The following is a 24,655-nucleotide window of genomic DNA, read 5'->3' as shown; positions in this document are numbered from 1 at the left end:
AAAGATCCTTTCCTGACGAAGTTCCTGGCGTCTTTACGAGAAACGGATGTCGATGCGGGTGGCCAAATGGATTAATTCTGACAGATTAGCAGGAATTTCTCGTGCGGCCAGGACATCTTGATGTTACTGGATAAGCCTTTCTTGAAGGTCGCGCAGAGGGCCTCATTATTCCAGGATAGCTCTGAGGCGAGGGTGCAGAACTGGATGGCGTATTCACCCACAGAAGAACTTCCTTGGACGAGGTTCAGCAAAGCAGTCTCGGCTGAGGAAGCTCGGGCTGGCTCCTCAAATACACTATGTACTTCAGAGAAGAAGGACTGGATAGTAGCGGTGGCGGGATCGTTGCGTTCCCAAATCGGTGTAGCCCATGACAAGGCTTTTCCAGACAGGAGACTGACCATGAAAGCCACCTTAGACCGCTCAGTAGGGAATTGGTCCGACATCATCTCCATGTGTAGGGAACACTGGGACAGGAATCCACGGCACTGTTTAAAGTCCCCATCAAACTTGTCCGGTAGAGACAGGCGGAAGCTGGGAGCAGCCACTCGCTGCGGAGGAGATGCAGGAGCTGGCGGAGGAGATGGTTGCTGTAGTTGCGGCAGAAGCTGTTGCAGCATAACGGTCAGTTGAGTCAGCTGCTGTCCTTGTTGCGTGATCTGCTGTGATTGCTGGGCGACCACGGTGGTTAGGTCTGTGTCAGTGAGGTGATGACGTGGGCCGCACCAGGGGAACGGAATCTAAGGGGTTACTGGTTTTCACCAGAGCCCGCCGCATAGCGGGATGGACTTGCAACGGCAGGTAACCCCCAGGTTGTTCCACCCGATAGCGACTCAACCCCACTGACAGCTGAGACAGGCGCGGTACACAGGGACAAGGCAAGAGCAAGGTCGGACGTAGCAGAAGGTCAGGGCAGGCAGCAAAGGTTCGTAGTCAGGGGCAACGGCAAGGGTTTGGATACACAGGCTTGGGATACACAAAATGCTTTCTCAGGGCACTAGGGCAACAAGATCCGGCGAGGACAGGAAGGGGAAGTGGGTTTATATAGGAAATGGAAGTGACACACTTGATTGGGCCAGGCACCAATTAGTGGTGCACTGGCCCTTTAAATTTCAGAGAGCCGGCGCGCGCGTGCCCTAAAGAGCGTGGCCGCGCGTGATGGGATGGGACGGAAGGAGGACAGGGCAGGTGAGCAGAACGGGATGCGACCCGCAGGCAGGCATGTCCTGACGCGCGGATCGCATCCCCGCCGGGGGACTCAGAGCAGCGCTTCCAGTCAGCGAGTCTGACCGGGGCGCTGCTAACAGAAGAAGAACGCCGCGAGCGCTCCTGGGAGGAGCAGGGACCCGGAGCGCTCGGCGTAACAGTGGCGGTACCACATATACTTATGTTTATTTTTGATTATATTTAATTTAAAAGAATGGGAAATGGTGGGGAGGGATTTAAACTTTTACTAGGAGAGGAGCTTATTCACATTTTTTTACACTATTTTTTTTTTTATATAGCCCTCATAGGGGGCTATACCATGCAATCTTTTGATTGCATACACTGTTCAATGCTATGCCATAGCATAGCATATCATTTATCAGTGTTATCAGTGCTCTGCTGCTCCAGCCTGCATGGCTAGCTGGGAGCAGCAGAGGACCAATTGAACAGCAAGGAGGCAAGAAAGGGCCCTCCTGCCATGAGCTGATCGGGACATCACAATTTTATCATGATGGTCCCGATCCGCTCTGTGGGGCTGCCGGGATCGTTTCACTTTCATTTTAGATGCTGCGATCAACATTTATTGCGGCATCTAAAGGATTAATGCCAGGCATCGGCCCAATCAGTGATGCCTGGCATTAACCATGGGTCCTGGCTGACGATAGCAGTCAGGGCCAGGATGTATAGGTACGCCCTGTTTCCTTAAGGACCAGGATGCAAGGCACTTACCTGTATGCCCTGCGTCCTTAACAGGTTAAGAAACAAATAATAAAAACATTTAGCTATGAAACATTTCTCTTTCAAATGAGGTTGCCCCTTAGGACTAAAGACCACTAAAGCCTATTCTCCTGTGTCATCCATTTAATATGGGTGACTGTGTAATACATGTGCTGTGCTAAGATATGAGCATTAACCCCTTAAGGACGCAGCCCATTTGGGCCTTAAGGACGCAGACAATTAAATTTTTACCTTTTCGTTTTTTCCACCTCGCCTTCAAAAAATCATAACTTTTTTATATTTTCATCCACAGACTAGAATGAGGGCTTGTTTTTTGCACGACCAGTTGTCCTTTGTTATGCCATCACTCACTTAACCATTAAATGTATGGCGCAACCAAAAAAATACTATTTGTGTGGTGAAATTAAAAAGAAAACCACAAATTTGCTAATTTTGGAAGGTTTTCTTTTCACGACGTACAATTTACGGTAAAAATGACATGTGTTCTTTATTCTTTGGGTCAATACAATTAAAATGATACCGCTGATAACATACTTTTCTATTAATGTTGCGCTTAAAAAAAAAACGCAAACTTTTTAACCAAATTTGTATGTTTAAAATCCCCCTATTTTGAAGACCTATAACTTTTTCATTTTTCCGTATAAGCGGCGGTATGAGCGCTCATTTTTTGCACCATGATCTTTTTATTGAGACCATATTTTTTTTTATTTTTACGTTCACGCCGTTCACCGTACGGTATCATTAACATTTTGTTTTAATAGTTCAGATATTTACGCACGCGGCGATACCAAATATGTATATAAAATATTTTTTTAACATTTTTTGTGGGTGAAATAAGGAAAATGGGACAATTTACGTTTTTATTGGGGGAGGGGGGTTTTCAAATTTTTTTTACTTTATATTTAACTTTTTTACTTTTATTTTTACACTTAAATAGTCCCCATTGGGGACTATTTATAGCAATCACTAGATTGCTAATACTGTTCAGTGCTATGTATAGGACACAGCACTGATCAGCATTATCGGTCATCTTCTGCTCTGGTTTGCGGGAAGGCAGATCAGAGCAGAAGACGCCGGGAAGGCAGCGGAGGCAGGTGAGGGGACCTCCGTTTGCCGTGCTGTATGATCGGATCGCCGCGGCAGCGCTGCGGGCGATCCGATCATCCATTTTAGTGACCGCGATGCTGCAGATGCCGTGATCTGTATTGATCACGACATCTGAGGGGTTAATGGCGGACATCCGCGGGATCGCGGGTGTCCGCCATTACGGCCGAGTCCCTGGCTGCGATTAGCAGCCGGGACCTGCCACGCATGATCCGGGCATCACTCCGATGCTCGCAGTTATGCTTAGGACGTAAATGTACGTCCTGGTGCGTTAAGTACCACCTCACCAGGACTTACATTTACGCCGCTCGTCGTTAAGGGATTAATAAAGGTGATACACCTTAACAGAGAATACTCCTTAATTAAATGGATTGAAGGATCTGTGCTCTTATAGTATATAAACTATACAATACACCCCCCTTTGATTTAAGTTTCAGTATAAATCAATGTGGCGTCAGAATGCAACTTTTTTGTGTTCAAACTTGAAAAGTCTATTATAATAAATTAAGCACTAAATATAAACCTTGTCTAAAAGCTTGCTTATACTTAACATATGCAAAAGTCAGTGTGATTGGTGTATGATTCTATAAAGTCACTAATGTTTGAGCAGTTTGTGGACTGCACACAATTTTGCAACCATTCAATGTAACATACACAGTGCAGATCAATAATTAATTTCCCTCATACTTTATCTATACTAAGATAAAAATAAGGTGAAAACAGACTAAATATACCACAAGGTCTTCTTGGATTTGTCAGACCAGGATAACTATAGCCTGAAAGAGTACCTGCCACCATCTCCATTGCTTTATATTTTTTCCTTGCTTTATATTTTTCTTGTTCATTTTCACCCAGTATTTCCTTCATAATCCTCTTTCAAAGCTTGCTCACTGCAGGCAGTGTTCAATGTGACTGAGGTGCGCCATGCAGCATCCTCATTGCTCGTTCCCGTCTGACTGATTGACAGGCAGGGAGCTGAGCTGTGCTAATCAGTGTCTAGGCTGCACTATGAGAGTTAGGACTCTATGAGAGACTTGCAGCTGGGACATGTAGGAAGACCCCTAGTGGTCAGTTTTTACAAGTCAAAATAAATGTATAAATAAAAAAAATGTTTTTTTAATGACATGGTATTAGAAAGTTGTTTCTAATACATTAATTAACAACATGTAAAAAGTTTTTTTTTTGTTGACAGGTACTTTAAATAACTGAATTGAAATTAAAGGGAAACTTCTGGAATTATTTTATGTCTGGAAGAACTGTTCTTTCAACTCAATGTTGACTCTTGACATACATGTTTGTACTAATGGCAGGATGGGGTGTGTTGAGCTGGGTCAGGAGTACCTGTTCTGATTGTGTTATACAGCTGACATCCGACTGCAATTTAAAGTAGTTTGTGGTCAGGACTTTGAACCGTGCATGGGCTTACCTGTTATCTCCTGCCAAGGCCACCTGCAAGAAACTAGATTACCAAGACCTAAACCCAAAACTCTGCTTATAACATAGAACAGCGGTTGAGGTGTGCCTGAAAACCGCGTCGAGGGTCAGCCTATAGAGGGCATTCCCTTATGTATGGTGATGAAGAAAAGGGTGAGGAGGGTGGGTTTCGCCAACCCAGCATACGCCCAGAGGGAGGGGCCGATGGATGTTAAATAGCCAAAGCCCCTCCCACAAATTCAGCCTGATAGGCTTCCCACTTGTGGTCAGGACTTTGAACCGTGCATGGGCTTACCTGTTATCTCCTGCCAAGGCCACCTGCAAGAAACTAGATTACCAAGACCTAAACCCAAAACTCTGCTTATAACATAGAACAGCGGTTGAGGTGTGCCTGAAAACCGCGTCGAGGGTCAGCCTATAGAGGGCAAAAATACACCACCAGTTAGGGTAATTAAGTATCATTTATTTATAGTGCCAAAAATTGAAATGCTTCTGCCATTTCCCTTGAGGGATCTGGGACATAAGTGGTATATGCATCAGACCGCCACCTCCCCAACTTCTGGATGACATGTACAGGCACTTTGTGCCTGGAGGCCGCCGATGCTGCTCCTATGCGGAATGAGTGCCCTGAGAACTCTCTGGGGTTGTGTCCTAAATTACCAAGCAGCGTGCGGACATGCGATGTGAAAAGAGAAGTGGTAAGAGCACCTCCACCGAAAGGCAACAGTGGCGACTCCGGAGGCTTATCATGGAGGAACTCAACCAGTTGTGCCAACACTGCCACCGGGCACCAGTTATTACCTGAAGGAAAATACTTAACCACCGCCCCCCACCTACAAGTTTTTGTGACAGACAGTGAAACTTCGAACCAAGAACCCTGCCACCTTAAATGAGCCTTCTGTGGATGTGTCGCTCCCCGCCTGACACATGAAAATTCACCCGGCCGGAGGAAGCCATAGAAGGCTAGATAAATGGCAGATTTGATTATCAGACTGCGCTCGAAGCCAAACGGGTTATTGGCTAATGCGTCAGACATGGCTCGGAACAGCTCGCCGCTGATCGGTTTCCTGAGAGTTGGCGCTGTGGCGCTACGAGCCACCACCCCTCTGAGCGCAGCCTTGACCGCCTGAGATGATAAGATAGATGGCCTGTCTGGGTGAGATAAAGAAATGAAATGCTGAATGCCCGAAAGGTAAGATTTGATAGTGCTATGAGACAGGTGCAGAGAAGAGTGGCAGAAACCGATGAAAGATAGAATGATAGTGGTGTCGTAAGAAAAGGGGATACTATGCTGCGACAGATATGCCTTGAAGGTGTCGTGTGCTGCATGATAGGCCTTCCTGGTATTGGGGGCTAAGGCGTCCGACATTAACTCCCGGGCCACCTGTGTGTAATGATTCAGTCCAAGATTAATTGTGCCAGGCAAGGGGGTTGTGTTCCTACTGCGTCTGCTTGCGGAGCCACCTGTGAAAAGAGATTGAAATTAGCTCTGGACAGAGCATCTGCAGCCGTGTTGTCTACCCCCGGTATGTGTCTGGCTACAAAATTGAAATTGTGTTGTAAGGACACCCAGACTAGTCTGCGCATGAATGACATAACAGTAGCATGCCCGGAACTGCCCTTGTTGACTATGGCAACTGTCGCCTGATTGTCACACTGAAACTCCACCGTCTGCCCTGACCATTTGTCGCCCCATGTCACTGCAGCTGCTACAATGGGGAAAACCTCAAAAAGTGCCGAGGTGCTGCTGAAGCCTGCCAGAGCCATTACCTGTTTGGACCATTGGCCCGCCATCCACCTGCTGCCCCACACTGCACCATAACCGATGGAAGATGACGCGTCAGTGCAGATCTTGGGGGACAACTCGGAGGCTGGCGGGACAAACATGGCCGTCCCATTCCATTGTGCCATGAACCTATCCCACATGTTCAGGTCAGCCAGGGCTTCACGATCTAACCAAACCCTACTGTGTTGATGAGGGACACCATGCAGCAAAGACAATATTCTGGATACAAACGCTCTACCCTGCGGGATTGCTCGCATAGCAAATGCCAGCATTCCCAGCAAGCTCTGCAACTCGCCCTTGGTCGTGACCTGTGAGACCGTGTACTTATGAATAGTGTCTCTGATACGGTTGAGTTTGTCAGTGGGCAAGCTGACTTGCATTGCGACTGAATCTAGGATTACTCCCAGAAATGTGAGACACTTAGTTGGACCGACCGTTTTCTTGGGAGACACTGGCACCCCAATATCAGTGAACAGTTTTAGCAATCTGACCAACTGGTCCGGCTCTTCCCTCGGGCGACTGAGCAGAAGAAAGTCATCCAAGTAATGGATGACCTGGCTGCATCCAGAGACATTAACCAGCAGCCAGTGCAATGCCTGGGCCAGTTGGTCAAACAGCCACGGGCTGCTCTTGCATCCGAACGTCAACTTGGAAGCAAAGTAATATGCCCCTTGCCATTTGAGCCCAAACCATTGCCACTGGTCCCTGTGCAATGGCAGCAACTTGAAGGCGTCAGTGATATCCGCCTTCGCCATCCAAGTCCCTGGGCCGAGCGCCAAGATGACCTGAATAGCCTGGTCTATGGAAGAATAATGCATGCTAAACTCCTCGGATGGAATGAGAGAGTTGATACTGGGAATACGTGACCCATGAGGAGCCGACAAGTCAAATATCAGTCTCTTTTTCCCATTGAACTTGCCTGTTACCACCCCTACCGGACTGACCCTCCAAGACCTGAATGGAGAAACTAACAAGGGGCCAATCATATAACCTTTCATTAGCTCAGCATTTATTAATTCAGTGACCACAGCGGGATCGTTTACGGCAGACAACAGATTGTCGCATTCAAATGTGGCCTGCGGCAGTGTGACCATGCCGGCGTGGAAGCCTCTAACAAAACTATTAATCAACCATTGGACCCAATCTGGGTCCGGGTGATCCGCGAGCAGAGCGGCCAGGACTGGGGTACGTACCCCGCCTAGTCATGCTGGCCCTTTCTGCCTACAAGCAGAGCCCGGATGTGCCCTGAAGCAGTAGAAGCAGACGTGTAATAACCTGCAATTGCTGAAGTTGCACGAAGACATGTTATAGTTGTTACAAATTTGTGAGCCTCCGAGGTAGTGTACTGGACGGCCCAACTTATCCACGGCAGGTGCGGACCTGCTGAAACTGTCCGTGGAAGTGGACGGTCTGATAGTGCCCTGCTCGCCCTGTTGAGCCAGCCCTACACACCACGCCGTAGTATGCGTGATTGATTGACAGGCGGCACATGCGGGGAATTTGAGATTTGCGAAGTGGCTGCAGAACATCTGTGAATCTTCGATGCTCCAGTCTGTGAGATACCCATCTTGGCTGAAGGCCGCCGCTGCCATGGCTGAGAAACTTCTATGATAATCGTAGAAATGGGTACCACCGTATTTGTAAGCGTATTCCGTAACCCTCAGCAAATACAGGTCGAGCTCCTCTCTGCGCTCCGGCCTGGCTGAGCATATCACCTCCCCGTATTTGCTGAAGGCAATGACAAACTCGTGGATATTTAGCTTCCGTTTCAGCCTGGTGTCCTTACTCTTAAGGACAACAGATAAGTCAGCGCATGCTACCGTTCTAGTGTCCTCAACGTCAAAGGCAGATAGCAACAGGGCCGCCAAATTGATGTCCTTCCCTTCCAGTATGTCTTTCCTCAGGGCCGCTGGGACAAAATGGACTGGTGACACCCTTGGTGGCCCAGAGCGCCTACCTGGGTTGCCTACCGGAACAGGGGCAGACATCTGTGTAGGCGTTGGCGCCTGCAATACTGCTGGAGCTGGAGGCCCCTGAATGCCCCTTCTCTCCAGAGAATCCAGCCTGCCCAACATGGAAGTCATCATTGCATGCAGTTCAGAGAGGGTGGACTGGCTCGAGGTCCCCTCCTGACTGTCGCCAGCCCCCTGATCCGCCATGAGGAGTTTGTACAACTCTGCTTTTCGGGCGGTTGCTGGAAATGGAATTGCTCTCTTGCGCAACTCCTCCATCAATTTAGGGATCGTCCAAGCCCTGTAAGCTGCAGAGGAGGGCGTCCCTCGCACGGAGCTTCTAGCTGGTGTATCAGGGATGGACATCGGGTCCTCTATGTCTGACACGTGAGACATGACCTGTCCGGGCCGTCACGGGTGCCGGGGAAACAAAACGGTAATCGTGAGTCGACAGATATGAGAAACGTGTACCCCCCTCGCTGAGTACTGACTGACCTTACCACCACTGTAACACAACAGTAAGACGTCTGAACGAACAGCAAATCGACTGTAACCCTGCAAACAACCGAATACATACTTAATGTTATCTTACAGCTGCAGACTGCCCGTGAAATGTGGCCGAACCCAAGAGTGCTGACCGTAGTGCCAGTGCGACCCCAGAGTACCACCTGAATAGTATGAAACGAGGCCTGACCGTGTGTCTGACCGAGAATGTGTGCATGACGCGTATAGTCATGAATAATTGAACCGTGAACACATCCTGACTGCGAGTCAAGATTACAGTGTGCACCGTTTCTAACTAACTAGCGATGGCTCTGAAGACGTGTCAGCAACCACCGCAGGCGAGTGGTCACCCTTGAAGAAGAGTCAAGATCGCAGTGACCACTACCTGTGTAAACGAAATGCACTGTATGCGTGACAGTAGCAATGACGCCTTGAACCCTATCTGACATGTCGAGTCAGATATACAGTAATTCAGGGCCTATGTGTAACAGCAGTAGTGCGTAACCTTAACTAATGTAACAGGAGTATCAAGCATTTGACTGAAATGACGTGAACTAGCGTCTGCTAGCGAAAGTGATGACCACCGTGAAACGTGAATAAATAACATGAACAACCGCCGTACGGTTGGTACTGACCGTAGCCGAATTTGCAATGACCAGGAACGTAACGACCACCTAACTGGATACAGCCCACCTAAACTGCAAGAGAAACTAACAGTGTACTAACCATATGGTTTACGCGCCACCTACTACCTCTGACCCCATACCTGCTGACCCCCCCTTACCCCCCCCCCCCTATGCCTGAAACTACCCCCAACCCCACGCTTCTGACCCGTTACCCCGATATGCATGACCTCCCCCCCCCCCTAAACCGAGCCCCAGTGATATGAATTATCGTATTATAAACTTTACAAGCTGCCCCTTGTCTGTGATAGTGCATGTGTCAGGAACCGTGGCCTGACACCGGTGCACCATGAGCCAGCCCCTATTACTGTATGGTACCAATACTCTCTGTAAGCCTAACATTTCCTCACACACACACCTTTTTTTTTTTTTTTTTTTCGCGCCACCTGCTGGCCATCCGTGGAGCTATACCGTCGGCTCACTGGCATGCTGTGACTCCGCCCGTTCAGAGCCCCGTGTTGCACGTGAGACGCCGGCACAGGGAGACCCACGTGGGTCGCGTCTCCCCGCGCTTGCCATGCCGCCAGCTGCTGCTGGACCCAGACCGTATGCGCTGCGGCCAGCCCGGGCATGCGCTGCACCGACGGACCGCCGCCTAACATAACACGCTGGGTGCCGGAGCCTGCCCGCCAAACGAGGGGAGCAATAGCAACAGACCAGGGCCCCAGTAAAGGAACCTGCCGGTCACCCGGCACTTACCTGCACCACCACACACCTGACCCAGCGTACGCAACGAAAGAACCCCCGCAATTTCGCCAACCCAGCATACGCCCAGAGGGAGGGGCCGATGGATGTTAAATAGCCAAAGCCCCTCCCACAAATTCAGCCTGATAGGCTTCCCACTTAAGGTTAATTTCACACTGCCGTCCTGTTTCTGCCTTCTGACACCCTTTATTCGGCAATAACGGGTCATGAAAAAACGGATGCAATAATTGAGCAATTCTGTCAAAATAACCAACATGTACAATCTGTATTTACCCGTTATTTCATCCATCATGCACCATTATAATCCGTTATTTCATGTTATTTTTAACACCTTTCTAACCCCTTCTACCTGTCACTTTCTTTCAACTCATAAAACTCCATCTCCTACAACAAGACAAAGGTATAAAAGGCTGCCACATAGAACCAACACCAGTCTGCATACAAGCATTGAGAGGAGAGTGCTGTTGGTTGTGTTTGCTGTCAGACTTTTGTCCCTTGTGCTTATCACCATGTTGCCTGCCCACATTCTTTGCAGGTTTTATGTCTTGCTGATATGTGCCCGAAGGAAAAGGAGAAGCCTGCAAGAAGAGCAGAGACATCAACATCTTCTATATCCACCCAACTACCGAGGCCCGCATGACACCTGGGGTGCATAGTCAACTGTAAAATGAGCTCCGTCAGCACCCTGCAAATTTTGCCAACTACTTGCAGATGTGATGTTGGTGGCCAGTTTTGACAAACTTCTTAATTGAGTATCGGACAGTATACAACTTCAGGACAAGCATCTCTGTAGGAGCATCTCACCAGAGGAATGCCTCATTGTCAGCCTCAGGTATGTAGGCATATTCTATTTCTATATTTCACATCATATTTCTATGTAAATGCTAAAAAGGTGTTTTGTTATTACAGGTTCCTGTCCACCAGAGAGAGTTTATAATCGCTTCATATCCAGTTCCGTCTTGGATTATCACCAATCTCAGGCATTGTGAGGAAAACATGCGAGGCCCTGTGAGAATGTCTTCTTTAGGAGTATCATCTACATCCTTCAACTCAACAATAGTTTGGCTTCGGCAAAAAATTTTGGGAAGTGATGCAGTCGAGGGCAAACACATTCGGATACAGAAGCCGTACAACACTGGGTCAAAGTTCCTCAATTACAAAAAGTAATTTTCCATCATCTTTATGACCATTGCCGATGTCAAGTACAAAGTCATTGCTGTGGACATCAGGTCATATGGGAGGACCAATGGGTGTTGAAGAACTTTGCCATGGGAGGAGGATTTATTCTGGGGAGATGGGACTTCCTGCAGCTAGGCCCTTTCCTGGGACTGATGGACCTACAATGCCCTTTGTTTTTGTTGTAGATGAGGCCTTCCAGATATGTGCCAACTTGCTCAAGCCATATGTTAATCAAGGACTAAACCATCGGCAAAAAATCGACAATTACAATTGCTCCCATCCGTGGTAGATCAACTGGTGAAAGCAGCTGTTGTTCTACACATCTACAAGAAGCCTCTCACCAGTTGATCATGAAGAAGTGGATTAATCGCTATCTGGACTACAGGAGGCATCGAGATGGTCAACTGCAGCTGTCATGCTGATAAGAGACAAATTCTCTGAAGACTTCCTGACAGAACCTGGCAGGGTGGATTGGCAAGATCGCATAATCTGAACTTTTGGACTGCTTTTTTTCTTTGGTGAATACACCTAGTCTCTTTATAGGGTCATCTGATGTGTATTAGAGGATTACTTTGTACCCCCCAGTGTGACAGTCACACTATTTTGAAAGCAAAGCCTTAATGTTAATTGTGTTTTTATTCCCAGGGTTGTGTATCTTTGCTTTCAGGATAGCGGAGAGGTATCTTGTACCCCCACCCCCCCCCCCAACTCCCCTTGCGTTCACTTTCATTAGTTTTTTGATACACCCTGCTTTCATTATGTATGCCTCTGTCCTGCTTTTTTTTGGCTCTGCCGCTTGCTTCCCGCCCCACTGTTTATTAGGCATTTAGTCACATGGCTATGTCAGCTGTGGTCAATTGGTTTGTTAATCTTGTCTTTCAGTTGGTTAATCTTTCAGCCAAACTCTATAGGCTGTGTCACATGTCCTAAGTTCTGTCCAATCAGCTTCTTTGAATCTCGTTAGCGCTGACCAATCATTAGCTTTGTTTTGGTTGTTAGCCAGATTTGCTCCCTCTCATCTGACAAGCGGCACTTCGGAAGGGTTCTCCGTCATAGTCCTGGCGCTGAGGTTTTCTCGAATCAGTATCGGTGCCGTGGCAATATTCTATAAACAACCCCTTCAGGAATAACAGGGAGACTACCACGCAGGCGTTCAAAAGCCAATGTGATAGGAGCCGAAAAGCAGTGGGCGTTCAAAGGCAAGCAGGAACACAAATACTTTTGAGCCAATCAGGAGAAACAAACAAAATACATATGCATAAGGAGGGTGTGTTAAACACACACTCTCCGTGGCGGGAGAAAAAAAAAAGACAACATCTTGTCCACGGCATGAAGAGAAGATGGATGCCGCTGTGGACGACTGTCAGAGAGCTAAGGAAAAACTACTGAACATCCGGGGGAATACCGAGGTAAAAAAAAACACACATGCGGGCGAAAAACTTAATACATGTCAATTACAAAAGACATCAGAATTATGAAAGGGAGTTGAAACATCACAAACATTCACCAGCGGAGTACTCCTTTAATAAATGTTTAAAAAACAAATATATTACAAAAGTTAAAACAGTTTTTGGATCAGTACCAATTTAAGCCCCACAAATAATTTTGGTTATGTTTCTCACTATTTTATATGGGACACTAATAAGTTCCAGTTAACTTAATAAATTACTAATCCTACTAAAAACAAGCTCTCCACCCCCCATGGCTCTGTTGACATGAATCTAAAGTCATTCCTCCTTAAAGATTTTAATGAAACAACATAAATGACAAAAGTAACTGTAACAGATTGTGAATGCTGTTTATTTTTATTTATTTATTTATTTATTTATTTATTTTTTATTCTAAATACTAGGTAGGCCAAAATTTTGTGTGGCTTCATTTCATACTGTACATAATGGACTTTTTTGTGTTTTTTTTTCTCCAGAAAGGGATCTCAAACAGCAGCACACATATAATGCATATACTTATACAGTAGCTGGCAGAAAAGGTCCAGGGCAGACAGGGTCATACAAACTTCCTGCTTTAGGAAAAGGAGACTAGAAGAGTCCAGAAGAGTTATGCTTAGACTGGATTCACCCCTGTTGGTGTGACTGATTGGTGCCTCTTGCACGTGTTGCATTGCCAAAATGGAAAAGACAATGGATTTAAATGCCTAAAACAATGAATTTAAACATGATGCACTCTAATTTAATAGGGTTTATCGGGTGCTCTTTATGTCCAGGGTTTAAGGAGTCCTCTAACACAGATTTTTGTTATTCTTCTCCAAGGATACAGTACAATGCAGAAAACAACTTAGTTGAACATTGTACTTAGATGAATTTTGTAATCCACTAACTGACGTACTGAACCTTCTAATAACAAGTTTACCATGTGAACATCATGTGCAAAGAGCAATGTTTACACTCACAATATAGTCTGGGTAATGAATGTTAAAGGATTGCTCAGTGTACAGGATCAGGGACTTTTGCTTTTGAATGGAGTTAAAGAGTTCATCTGGTATTATTAGATAAGTGAATTTTGTTACTTTTTGTTAGTTTTCTTCCCAGAAGTCCAGGGGATCTTCAATGTTTGTTGGCATGGACATGTCAAGGTATGCCACCACCTGCTGGTTCAGGTCCAGCTCCAGGTCTACCTGCTGCTGATGAGTTGCTTCACTATGTAGGTGAATAAAGGTACTCATCAGCGACTGTAGACTCAGGCTGCTGCTGATGGAGCTGGTCCTGCTCCTGCCATCCCTCCCCAGCAGCCATGTCAGTGGAAGGTGAGCGCAGAGGGTCCCCCGAGTAAGACCTGCGAGAGGATGGAAGATGGCGCCGATAGGCATCGGCCAGCTGACTACGTAGGATGTCTCTGTAGTAGGTCAGTTTGTCCTCCCTCTCAGTGGGTGTAAAAAAGGCTCCCATTTTGTAGCGTTAGTGAGGGTCCAATAAGGTGGAGAGCCAGAAGTCATCCCGCTGCTGAATGGTGCAAATTCAGCAGTCACTATGAAAGCAAGTGAGCATGCATCGTGCCATTTGTGCAAGTGACTCGGAGGGACTCCCTGCCTCTATCTCCACTGCATACTGCCATGGTGTGTCTGGGTCCTCTCTCTTACACCTCTGGCTGCACCTGCTCCTCCTCTCCTGTCAGATGACTAGAATAACCTCCCATTCCGTGAAACCTAAACTGTGCTCCAATGTACCCCTCCTCCAGTTCAACCCCCACAGGGATCATGTGGCCACGAGATGTAGGCACCACATCTCCAGTGCCCTTACCAGCCGTCGTTTCCAACACATGCAACACACAGCGCTGTCTTTCCCTATCTATCTCTCCGCAGTGAAAGGCTGAAATGACAAGCCGCAATATGGTTGCCGATTATATAGGGCTGTGACATCACAGGGGTGACTGGCTGCTGATAGGCTGCATCCTGCATGTGATTCATCCCGCCTACCCTTGTTTACGCCTTCCCAGGATTCCTTGCCCCATGTCCTCACATGTGGATCCACCATTTTAGATGTCCTTGAGCCTGGACCTCACTACATAGAGTTTAATGAAGCGATTCGCGCATTAGAATGGCGGCGATATTCACATTTGTTGCAAATCAAATTTTTCATGAAATTCGTAACAAATTTAGATTTGTCATATTCGATTTGCTCATCTCTATTAGAGATGTTTTGTCTTATTTCATGCTACAGTGGTCACATTCCTCCCAAGTTTTCATATATTTTAAACAGTTAGAATATGTACCCCTTTAATCTCTAAATAGGGTTCCGGACATGATATGTGGAGGTATAACGTCACCAGGAAGGAATTGTATTGCCATTGTTTTAGGAAAGTGCTGTCTATGTCCCTATTGGTTAAGAGTTTCATACCCATGGGTGTACGCTATAGACCGTCAGGGGTTATAAATAATAATAATATAGTTTTCTAGAAAATAAGGGAGGGGGCGCATGTGAGATCAAAAGCCAGCATGAGGTATCATGTCATAACATAGTCTTCATGAAAAACAAAGGGCCTTTATGGGAAAGCACCATGATGCCAATAAGACTTTTCCTGGAAGATAACTGAAAGGCAAGGCCAACAGGAGACTGCAAGGTCCTTTTAGATGGAGCAATAAATGTGATACAGCTGTACAGTAACTATACAATGGCTTCCCATGATTACACCTTCTTCCCCTCTTTCCCATTAGAGTTAGATGTCTCCCGTATCACATACATCTGGTTACATACAAATGATTCTTGTTCTCTCCCTTCTTCTGCAGAGATAGCATACACTTGATATATATATATATATATATATATATATATATATATATATATATAGCATAGTCTAATCTTTCACTAGTTTACATAATAAAAATATATCCACAAGGAATAAGTATTCATCAAAATGTATTAAATGTATATACTCATTTATGTTTATTAGTCATAACCAATAAATCTGCATATTTTATAATACCTTTTTTTATTTTATGATGTTGCAAAAAGTACTGTTGAGCGCTAATCGATGAACAAAACTATTTTGGGTAGAGATATGAATTGCATGGTTTATGTTTTTGGTAATTTATATGGTTACATATTTTGAATTTTTGGTAACCATGAGTCATAATGACATCATGACCAACCACCATAGTGACATAATATCCCAACAGAAAATTTGATTATTAAAATATATTGTGGTCAATAAGAATTAAAAGTTTTATTGCTATTCAGACAGGACACAATATTTACCTTGCCTTCTGGCTCTATTATAGATTTGAATATGAATGAATTTTCATCCCTAATAGCTGGATGCCGAGGTTTTGTTCTTTTAAGGTTGACCTGGATCACTGACTTCTTTATGTAGTATTTCAATTCTCCCTGCAAAACATTGTGGAAAAGTTAGAAAAAGAAAGAGAAGATGGAGATGGGTATTGGTCCAATGGCTTACTTTGTTACCTTGTTAGCATAAAATCACAAAATAGTTATTCCTTTTTTTTGTAATACAATGCTTAACCCCTTAAGGACCAGGCCATTTTACACCTTAAGGACCAGAGCGTTTTTTGCAAATCTGACCACTGTCACTTTAAACATTAATAACTCTGGAATGCTTTTAGTTATTATTCTGATTCCAAAATAGTTTTTTCATGACATATTCTACTTTAACATAGTGGTAGAATTTTATGGTATCCTTTCTTGGTGAAAAATCCCCAAATTTGATGAAAAAAAATAAAATTTTGCATTTTTCTAACTTTGAAGCTCTCTGCTTGTAAGGAAAATGGAGATACAAAATCATTTTTTTTGTTCACATATACAATATGTCTACTTTATGTTTGCATCATAAAATTTATGAGTTTTTACTTTTGGAAGACATCAGAGGGTTTCAAAGTTCAGCAGCAATTTTGAAATTTTTCACAAAATTTTAAAACTCACTATTTTTCAGGGACCAGTTCAGTTTTGAAGTGGATTTGAAGGGTCTTCATATTAGAAATACCCCACAAATGACCCCATTGTAAAAACTGCACCCCCCAAAGTATTCAAAATGACATTCAGTAAGTGTTTTAACCCTTTAGGTGTTTCACAGGAATAGCAGCAAAGTGAAGGACAAAATTCAAAATCTTCATTTTTTACACTTGCATGTTCTTGTAGACCCAATTTTTGAATTTTTGCAAGGGGTAAAAAGGAGAAAATTTTTACTTGTATTTTAAACCCAATTCCTCTCGAGTAAGGACATACCTCATATGTCTATGTTAATTATTTAACGGGCGCAGTAGAGGGCTCAGAAGGGAAGGAGCGACAAATGGTTTTTGGGGGGCATGTCACTTTTAGGAAGCCCCTATGGTGCCAGGACATCAAAAAAAAACACATGGCATACCATTTTGGAAACTAGACCCCTCGGGGAACGTAACAAGGGGTAAAGTGAACCTTAATACCCTACAGGTGTTTCACAACTTTTGCATATGTAAACAAAAAAAATATTTTTTACCTAAAATGCTTGGTTTCCAAAAATTTTGACATTTTTAAAAAGGGTAATCCCAGAAAAAAAAAATAAAAAATTTGAAGCCCAATTTCTCCTGATTCAGAAAACACCCCATATGGGGGAGAAAAGTGCTCTGCTGGCGCACTACAGGTCTCAGAAGAGAAGGAGTCACATTTGGCTTTTTGAAAGTAAATTTTGCTCTGGGGGCATGCCGCATTTAGGAAGCCCCTATGGTGCCAGAACAGCAAAAAAAAAAAAAAAAACACATGGCATACCATTTTGGAAACTAGACCCCTCGGGGAACGTAACAAGGGGTAATGTGAACCTTTATACCCCACAGGTGTTTCACGACTTTTGCATATGAAAAAAAGATTAATTTTTTTTTACCTAAAATGCTTGTTTTCCCCAAAATTTTACATTTTTAAAAAGGGTAATAGCAGAAAATACCTCCCAAAATTTGTAACTCAATTTCTCCCGAGTATGGCGATACCCCATATGTGGCCCTAAACTGTTGCCTTGAAATACGACATGGCTCCAAAGTGAGAGGGCCATGCGCATTTGAGGCCTAAATTAGGGACTTTCATAGGGGTGGACATAGGGGTATTCTACGCCAGCGATTCCCAAACAGGGTGCATCCAGCTGTAATAAAACTCCCAGCTTTCCTGGACAGTCAGTGGCTATCTGGCAATACTGGGAGTACATGTTTTGCAACAGCTGGAGGCTCCGTTTTGGAAACAGTGACGTACCAGACATTTTTCATTTTTATTGGGGAGGGGAGGGGGGCTGTGTAGGGGTATGTGTATATGTAGTGTTTTTTACTTTTTATTTTATTTTGTGTTAGTGTAGTGTAGTGTTTTAGGGTACAGTCGCACGGGTGGGGGTTCACAGTAGTTTCTCGCTGGCTGTTTGAGCTGCCGCAGCTCAAACTTGCAGCCGGATACTTACTGTAAACCTCCGGCCATGTGAGTGTACCCTGTACATTCACATTGGGGGGGAGAAACATCCAGCTGTTGCAAAACTACAACTCCCAGCATTTACGGTCTATCAGTGCATGCTGGGAGTTGTAGTTTTACAACAGCTGGAGGCACATTGGTTGTGAAACACCGAGTTTGGTAACAAACTCAGTGTTTTGCAACCAGTGTGCCTTCAGCTGTTGCAAAAGCTACAACCCCCAGCATGTACGGACAGCGGAAGGGCATGCTGGGTCTTGTAGTTATGCAACAGCTGGAGGCATACTACTTTGGCTGGGGATGCTGGGGATTGTAGTTATGCAACAGCTGGAGACACACTGGTTTGCTACTTAACTGAGAGTGCCTTCAGCTGTTGCAAAACTACAAATCTCAGCAGTCAGCGACAGCCAACGGGCATGCTGGGAGTTGTAGTTATGCAACCAGCAGATGCACCACCACAACTCCCAGCATGCACTTTAGCTGTTTGTGCAAGCTGGGAGTTGTAGTTATACAACAGCTGAAGGTACACTTTTCCATAGAAAAAATGTGCCTCCAGCTGTTGCAAAACTATAAGTCCAAGCATGCCCATAAGGGAATGCTGGGAGTTGTGGTGGTCTGCCTCCTGCTGTTGCATAACTACAGCTCCCAGCATGCCCTTTTTGCATTCTGGGAGCTGTTACTAAGCAACAGCAGGAGGCTGTCACTCACCTCCTACTGCTGCTCCGGGACACAGGTCAGGCCCTTGCCGCCGCCGCTGCTCCTGGGGCCCCGATCCCAACATAGACGCCAGGAATCAGGGTCCCCAGCTCCCGGGGTCTTCTTCCCTCACATCCGCTCACGTCTTCCGGAAGAGGGGCGGAGCGGGTTGCGGGAGTGACACCCGCAGTAGGTGCCCTGATTGGTCGGTTTACCGGCCGACGAATCAGGGCGATCGTGCGGTGGCACCAGTGCCACCTCACCCCTGCTGGCTATGGCTGTTCGGGGCCGTCAAAGACGGCCCCGATCAGCCAGTATTTCCGGGCCACCGGGTCACTGGAGACCCGATTGACCCAGAATCGCTGCAGATCGCTTGGCTGAATTGTCCAGCGATCTGTGGCCATCGCCGACATGGGGGGTCATCATGACCCCTCTGGGCGATATGCAGCGATGCCTGCTGAACAATTTCAGCAGGCATCGGGCACCGGCTCCCCTCCGGCTAGCGGCGGGGGCCGGGAATGGACAGGACGTACTCCTACGTCCTCGGTCCTTAAGGACTCGGCAACGGGGGGCATAGGGGTACGTCCATTGTCCTTAAGGGGTTAAAGTCAAATCGTCACTTTAAACTACTTTGAATAGATCAATAAGGTAGACAGTGGATGTAAGGAAAGGAGGGGAGAATAGCTGGAGAAAAATTAACTCTTGTAACGTCTTTTTTAGAGATGAGCGAACTTTTCAAAAATTCGATTCCGGCGATTCTCCGAATTTTCCGAAAAAGTTTGTTTTGATCCGAATTTTTTCTTGGCAAATCTATATTAAAAAAGGCTATTTCTAGCCTACATACAGCCTATATAGGGGTATAGAACACTTTGCTGTGTTCTAAAACGCATATGGAGTGTGCTGGGTTAGTGAAATAATACTGTTATTCAGAATAACCTGCAGATTACCGGCATCGCTTAGAATCATTGCCGCACAGCAGCACAATGACAGAGCCTGGTGGTGGCATCAGTGTCAGGAGACCATATAGTGACTGAATGACAGCGTGGAGGGGTTGGTAGCATGAGGAGACCATTTAGTGGCTGAATGGCACAGCGTGGAGGTGTTGGCAGCATGAGGACACCATATAGTGGCTGAATGACATAGCTTGGATGAGGCTGAAGCATGAGGACATCATATAGTGGCTGAATGACACAGAATGGAGGTGTTGCTAACATGAGGACACCATATAGTGGCTGAATGACACAGTGTGGAGGTGTTGGCAGCATGAGGAGACCATATGGTGGCTGAATGGCACAGTGCGGAGGTGTTGGCAGCATGAGGACACCATATAGTGGCTGAATGACACAGCGTGGATGAGGCTGAAGCATGAGGACACCATAGAGTGGCTGAATAACACAGAATGGAGGTGTTGGCAGCATGAGGACACCATATAGTGGCTGAATGACACAGTGTGGAGGTGTTGGCAGCATGAGGACAGCATATAGTGGCTGAATGACACAGCTTGGATGAAGCTGAAGTATGAGGACACCATATAGTGGCTGAATGACACAGCGTGGAGGTGTTGGCAGCATGAGGAGACCATATAGTGGCTGAATGGCACAGCTTGGAGGTGTTGGCAGCATGAGGACACCATATAGTGGCTGAATGACACAGCATGGACATGTTGTCAGCATGAGGAGACCATATAATGGCTGAATGACACAGCATGGAGGTGTTGGCAGCATGAGGAGACCATATAGTGGATGAATGGCACAGCCTGAAGTTGCCAGCAGCATGAGTAGGCACTAGGCCTTCACAATCCCTAAGATTAAAAGATGAATTAAGAAATTTAAACCAAAGATTTTGGATAGTGGTTGCTACTTATGAGAAAATTTTAAATTCCCAGACCCAGGCCCAACAGTGGTATCAGTAACCCATATATTGCCTGAATGGCACAGCCTGGAGTTGCCTGATGCACGAGTACACACCAGGGCTTCACAATCCCCCCCCAAAAACACCACAATTTTAGAATTAAAAAAAAAAGATTTTGGATAGCGGGTGCTACCTATGAGAAAATTTGAAATTACTAGAACCAGGCCCCACAGCGACATCAGTAACCCATATATTGCCTGAATGACACAGCCTGGAGTTGGCTGATGCACGAGTACACACCAGGGCTTCACGATCCCCCCCAAAAACACCACAATTTTAGATTTTTTTAAAAAAGATTTTGGATAGCGGGTACTACCTATGAGAAAATTTGAAATTACTAGAACCAGGCCCCACAGCGGCATCAGTAACCCATATATTGCCTGAATGACACAGCCTGGAGTTGGCTGATGCACGAGTACACACCAGGGCTTCACAATCCCTCCCAAAAAACACCACAATTTTAAAAATGTTTGAAAAAGATTTTGGATAGCGGGTGCTACCCATGAGAAAATGTGAAATTCCCAGCAGCGCCATCATTTTTTTATTTTAAATTTAAAACAACCTTTGCGTGTCCCGGACCCCAGCGCGTGGGTACGAAGGACCAAATCCAACAAGCCCCCACAGGGCTCATGTGGCCGTGAGATTTAGGCAAAACGTCTCCATTGCCCTGACCGGCCATTGTTTCCAACACTTCTCGCCAAGGCAAACCATGTGAAGAACCATGGGAAGGGCCACTGAGACTTGTCCGGGCATTGGAGGCTTAAGACACAGTGGAGGATGTGGAGGCGGAGTAGCACACTGTCGCAGGGCCAACGGGCTGACAGAGTGTAGCAGGAAGCAGCATGGAGTACACACCAAGGCTTCAGAATCCCAAAGAAAAAACAACCATTTTTAAAATAATTTTAAGAATATTTAGGACAGTGGGTGCTACCTATATGTTGCCTGAATGACACAGCCTGGAGTTGGTTGATGAGTACACACTTGGGCTTCACAATCCCTCCAAAAAAACACAACAATTATAGAAATTTCTGAAGAAGACTTATGGATAGTGGGTGCTACCTATGAGAAAATTCCCAGACCCAGGCCCAGCAGCGCCATCAGTAAACCTTATATTGCCTGAATGACACAGCCTGGAGTTGGCTGATGCATGAGTACGCACCAAAGCTTCACAATCCCTAATAAAAAAAACAAACATTTTTGATGAAAAATTTTAACGAAAATTTAGGACAGCGAGTGCTCTCTATATATTACCAGAATGACGCAGCCTGGAGTTGGCTGCAGCATGAGGAGACCATTGAAATGTGTGATTTTTTTATTTGACCCCGCCGTGTGGGTACAAAGGACCTAATCTCACAAGCACCCACAGGGCTCATGTAGGCAATTTTTGGTTTTTGTACCTTTGTTTAAGAACAAGCGCATATCCAAGAGTCCAGAAGACTCTATAATGCAGGACAGTGGACCACTAAAAGACATTCTTCTATAAAATAATTTGTTATGAAATAAGGAAGCAGAGTTCATCCCACTGTGTATTTTTTTGAAAATTTTACTTAAAAAATCACACGCAACAATCGTTCAATGGTGTAATGGTTATTATTGTGGAAAATTCAAGTTTATTACCGTGATAATTATCAGAAAATTTGAAAAAAACACTACCCAAGAGTGTTTAATAACCCCATACATTGCACCATGAATGTTTAAATTAAGCATGTATGTATGTATTTCAAAAATCCTAAAATTAAAGGTCCAAGCCCAGAAGCATCATGAAGTCAAGTAGTTCCTGAAAGACACAGGAGCAGTCAGGAGTAGGCATCAGCAGTACCCAAGAGGCTTTAATAACCCCTTCCATTGCACGATCACTCGCGATATCGAGCAATAACAGGTGTGTTATGCCCTCAGATGTCCGGGGCTGCATGTGTCTATCTTTCACCGACAGGTGCGGGTAACCCGCTGAACCTCGTTTGCGATAGGGATCAGGGATTGCAAATATTTGCCAGGAAAGAAGAATCACAACTATGCGCCGGTCATAAGCTCAGGTTTATTTAGTCCATGCCCTTTTTACACACTGCATGTCTCTACTACCGATTGGATGGTTTAGTGAGGTCCTCGGATCTGCCCCGACAGGGTAGGAGAAGGCCACAGCAGAGCACCAACAATTTAAAGATCATTGTTGAAATTTGCATTAAGCATGTATTAGCTACTGCTAAACTTCCAAAAATGTAAGGCCCAAGGACTGAGGCATCAGAGAGGCAATTATTTCCTGAAAGACACAGAATGAGTCATCTGTATAAAAGAGAAAAGAGAAAGACCAACGGGCAGCGCCTCGTGTATTACCCCAATATATATGCGTAAGAGGTGGGGGGAATAAGGGGTTGACCCCACGGGGCTTATAGATGGCCGCTCACTTCTAAAATGGTAGTAAGAGGCATATAACCCCAGCAACATGGGGTACCATCAATCCTAGAGACGCTGTCAAGCCAGTGGGTTGCAGGAATCGACCCAGGTCGTCCTGTAGAAATATGAGAAGAGAGTGCGGCAAAAAGAACCCTTAGGACCGGCGCTGCGACTAATAGGAGTGGTAATCCTGTAATCCAGGTAATGGAGGAAGCAATGATGAAGTCCAGGTAGTGATAAAGATCCTCAGCAGGATCATTTATTGACAAAAGATAAAGGATTACGCGTTTCGGGAGGAGCCCTGATCAGGCCCTGATCTGAAGAAGGGAGGGCTCCTCCCGAAATGCGTAATCCTTTATCTTTTGTCAATAAATGATCCTGCTGAGGATCTTTATCACTACCTGGACTTCATCATTGCTTCCTCCATTACCTGGATTACAGCATTACCACTTCTATTAGTCGCAGTGCCGGTCCTAAGGGTTCTTTTTGCCGCACTCTCTTCTCACAGAATGAGTCAGGAGCAGTCATTCGCAGTACCGAAGAGGGTTTCATAACCAACCCCTTACATTTAAAGATCAATGTTGAAATTTACATTAAGCATGTATTTAGCTACTGCTAAATATCCAAAAATAGAAGGCCCAAGGCCTGAGGGCAGGGAGGCAAGTAGTTCCTGAAAGACACAGAATGAGTATGGAGCAGGTATTCATAGTACCCAAGAGGGTTTCATAACCCCTTACATTTAAAGATCAATGTTGACATTTGCATTAAGCATATATTTAGCTACTGCTAAACATCCAAAAATTAAAGGCCCAAGGCCAGAAGCATCAGTGAGGCAAGTAGTTCCTGAAAGACACAGGATGAGCCAGGAGCAGACAATTGCAGTACCCAAGAGGGTTTCATAACCAACCCCTTACATTTAAAGATGAATGTTGAAATATGCATTAAGCATGTATTTAGCTACTGCTAAACATCCAAAAATTGAAGGCCCAAGGCCTGACGGCAGGGAGGCAAGTCATTCCTGAAAGACACAGAATGAGTATGGAGCAGGCATTCGCAGTACCCAAGAGGGTTTCATAACCCCTTACATTTAAAGATCAATGTTGACATTTGCATTAAGCATATATTTAGCTACTGCTAAACATCCAAAAATTGAAGGCCCAAGGCCAGAAGCATCAGTGAGGCAAGTAGTTCCTGAAAGACACAGGATGAGCCAGGAGCATGCAATTGCAGTACCAAAGAGGGTTTCATAACCCAAATTGATAACCCAAGAGGGTTTCATAACCAACTATAATTGGGAAATGTTGGTGTAGCAGCATGGACAATCTACTCTGAGGCATATGGCACTGGTAGCTGGAAATCCTGGCTGATCCATCCCTGATTCATCTTGACAAACGTCAGTCTCTCCACATTTTTGGTGGACAGAGGATTTCGCCTTGGGGTGACTATGGCCCCGGCCGCACTAAACACCCACTCTGATAGCAC

General features: G+C 45.5%; 1 protein-coding gene across 1 annotated transcript in view; it reads right to left on the bottom strand.

Moving 5' to 3' along the window:
• Positions 1-24,655, bottom strand: part of LOC130361841 (probable cation-transporting ATPase 13A4) — a 214,070-nt gene that overhangs the window by 142,756 nt on the left and 46,659 nt on the right. The window contains exon 3 of the mRNA XM_056565407.1: positions 15,998-16,126. Within this exon, the coding sequence (XP_056421382.1) occupies positions 15,998-16,126 (129 nt within the window). The remainder of the gene's footprint in view (positions 1-15,997; positions 16,127-24,655) is intronic.

Source organism: Hyla sarda, chromosome 3 (genome assembly GCF_029499605.1).
Source record: "Hyla sarda isolate aHylSar1 chromosome 3, aHylSar1.hap1, whole genome shotgun sequence".
NCBI lineage: Eukaryota > Metazoa > Chordata > Amphibia > Anura > Hylidae > Hyla > Hyla sarda.
The sequence above is the reverse complement of the archived record's forward strand: the minus strand, read 5'-3'. Positions and strand labels throughout refer to the sequence as shown.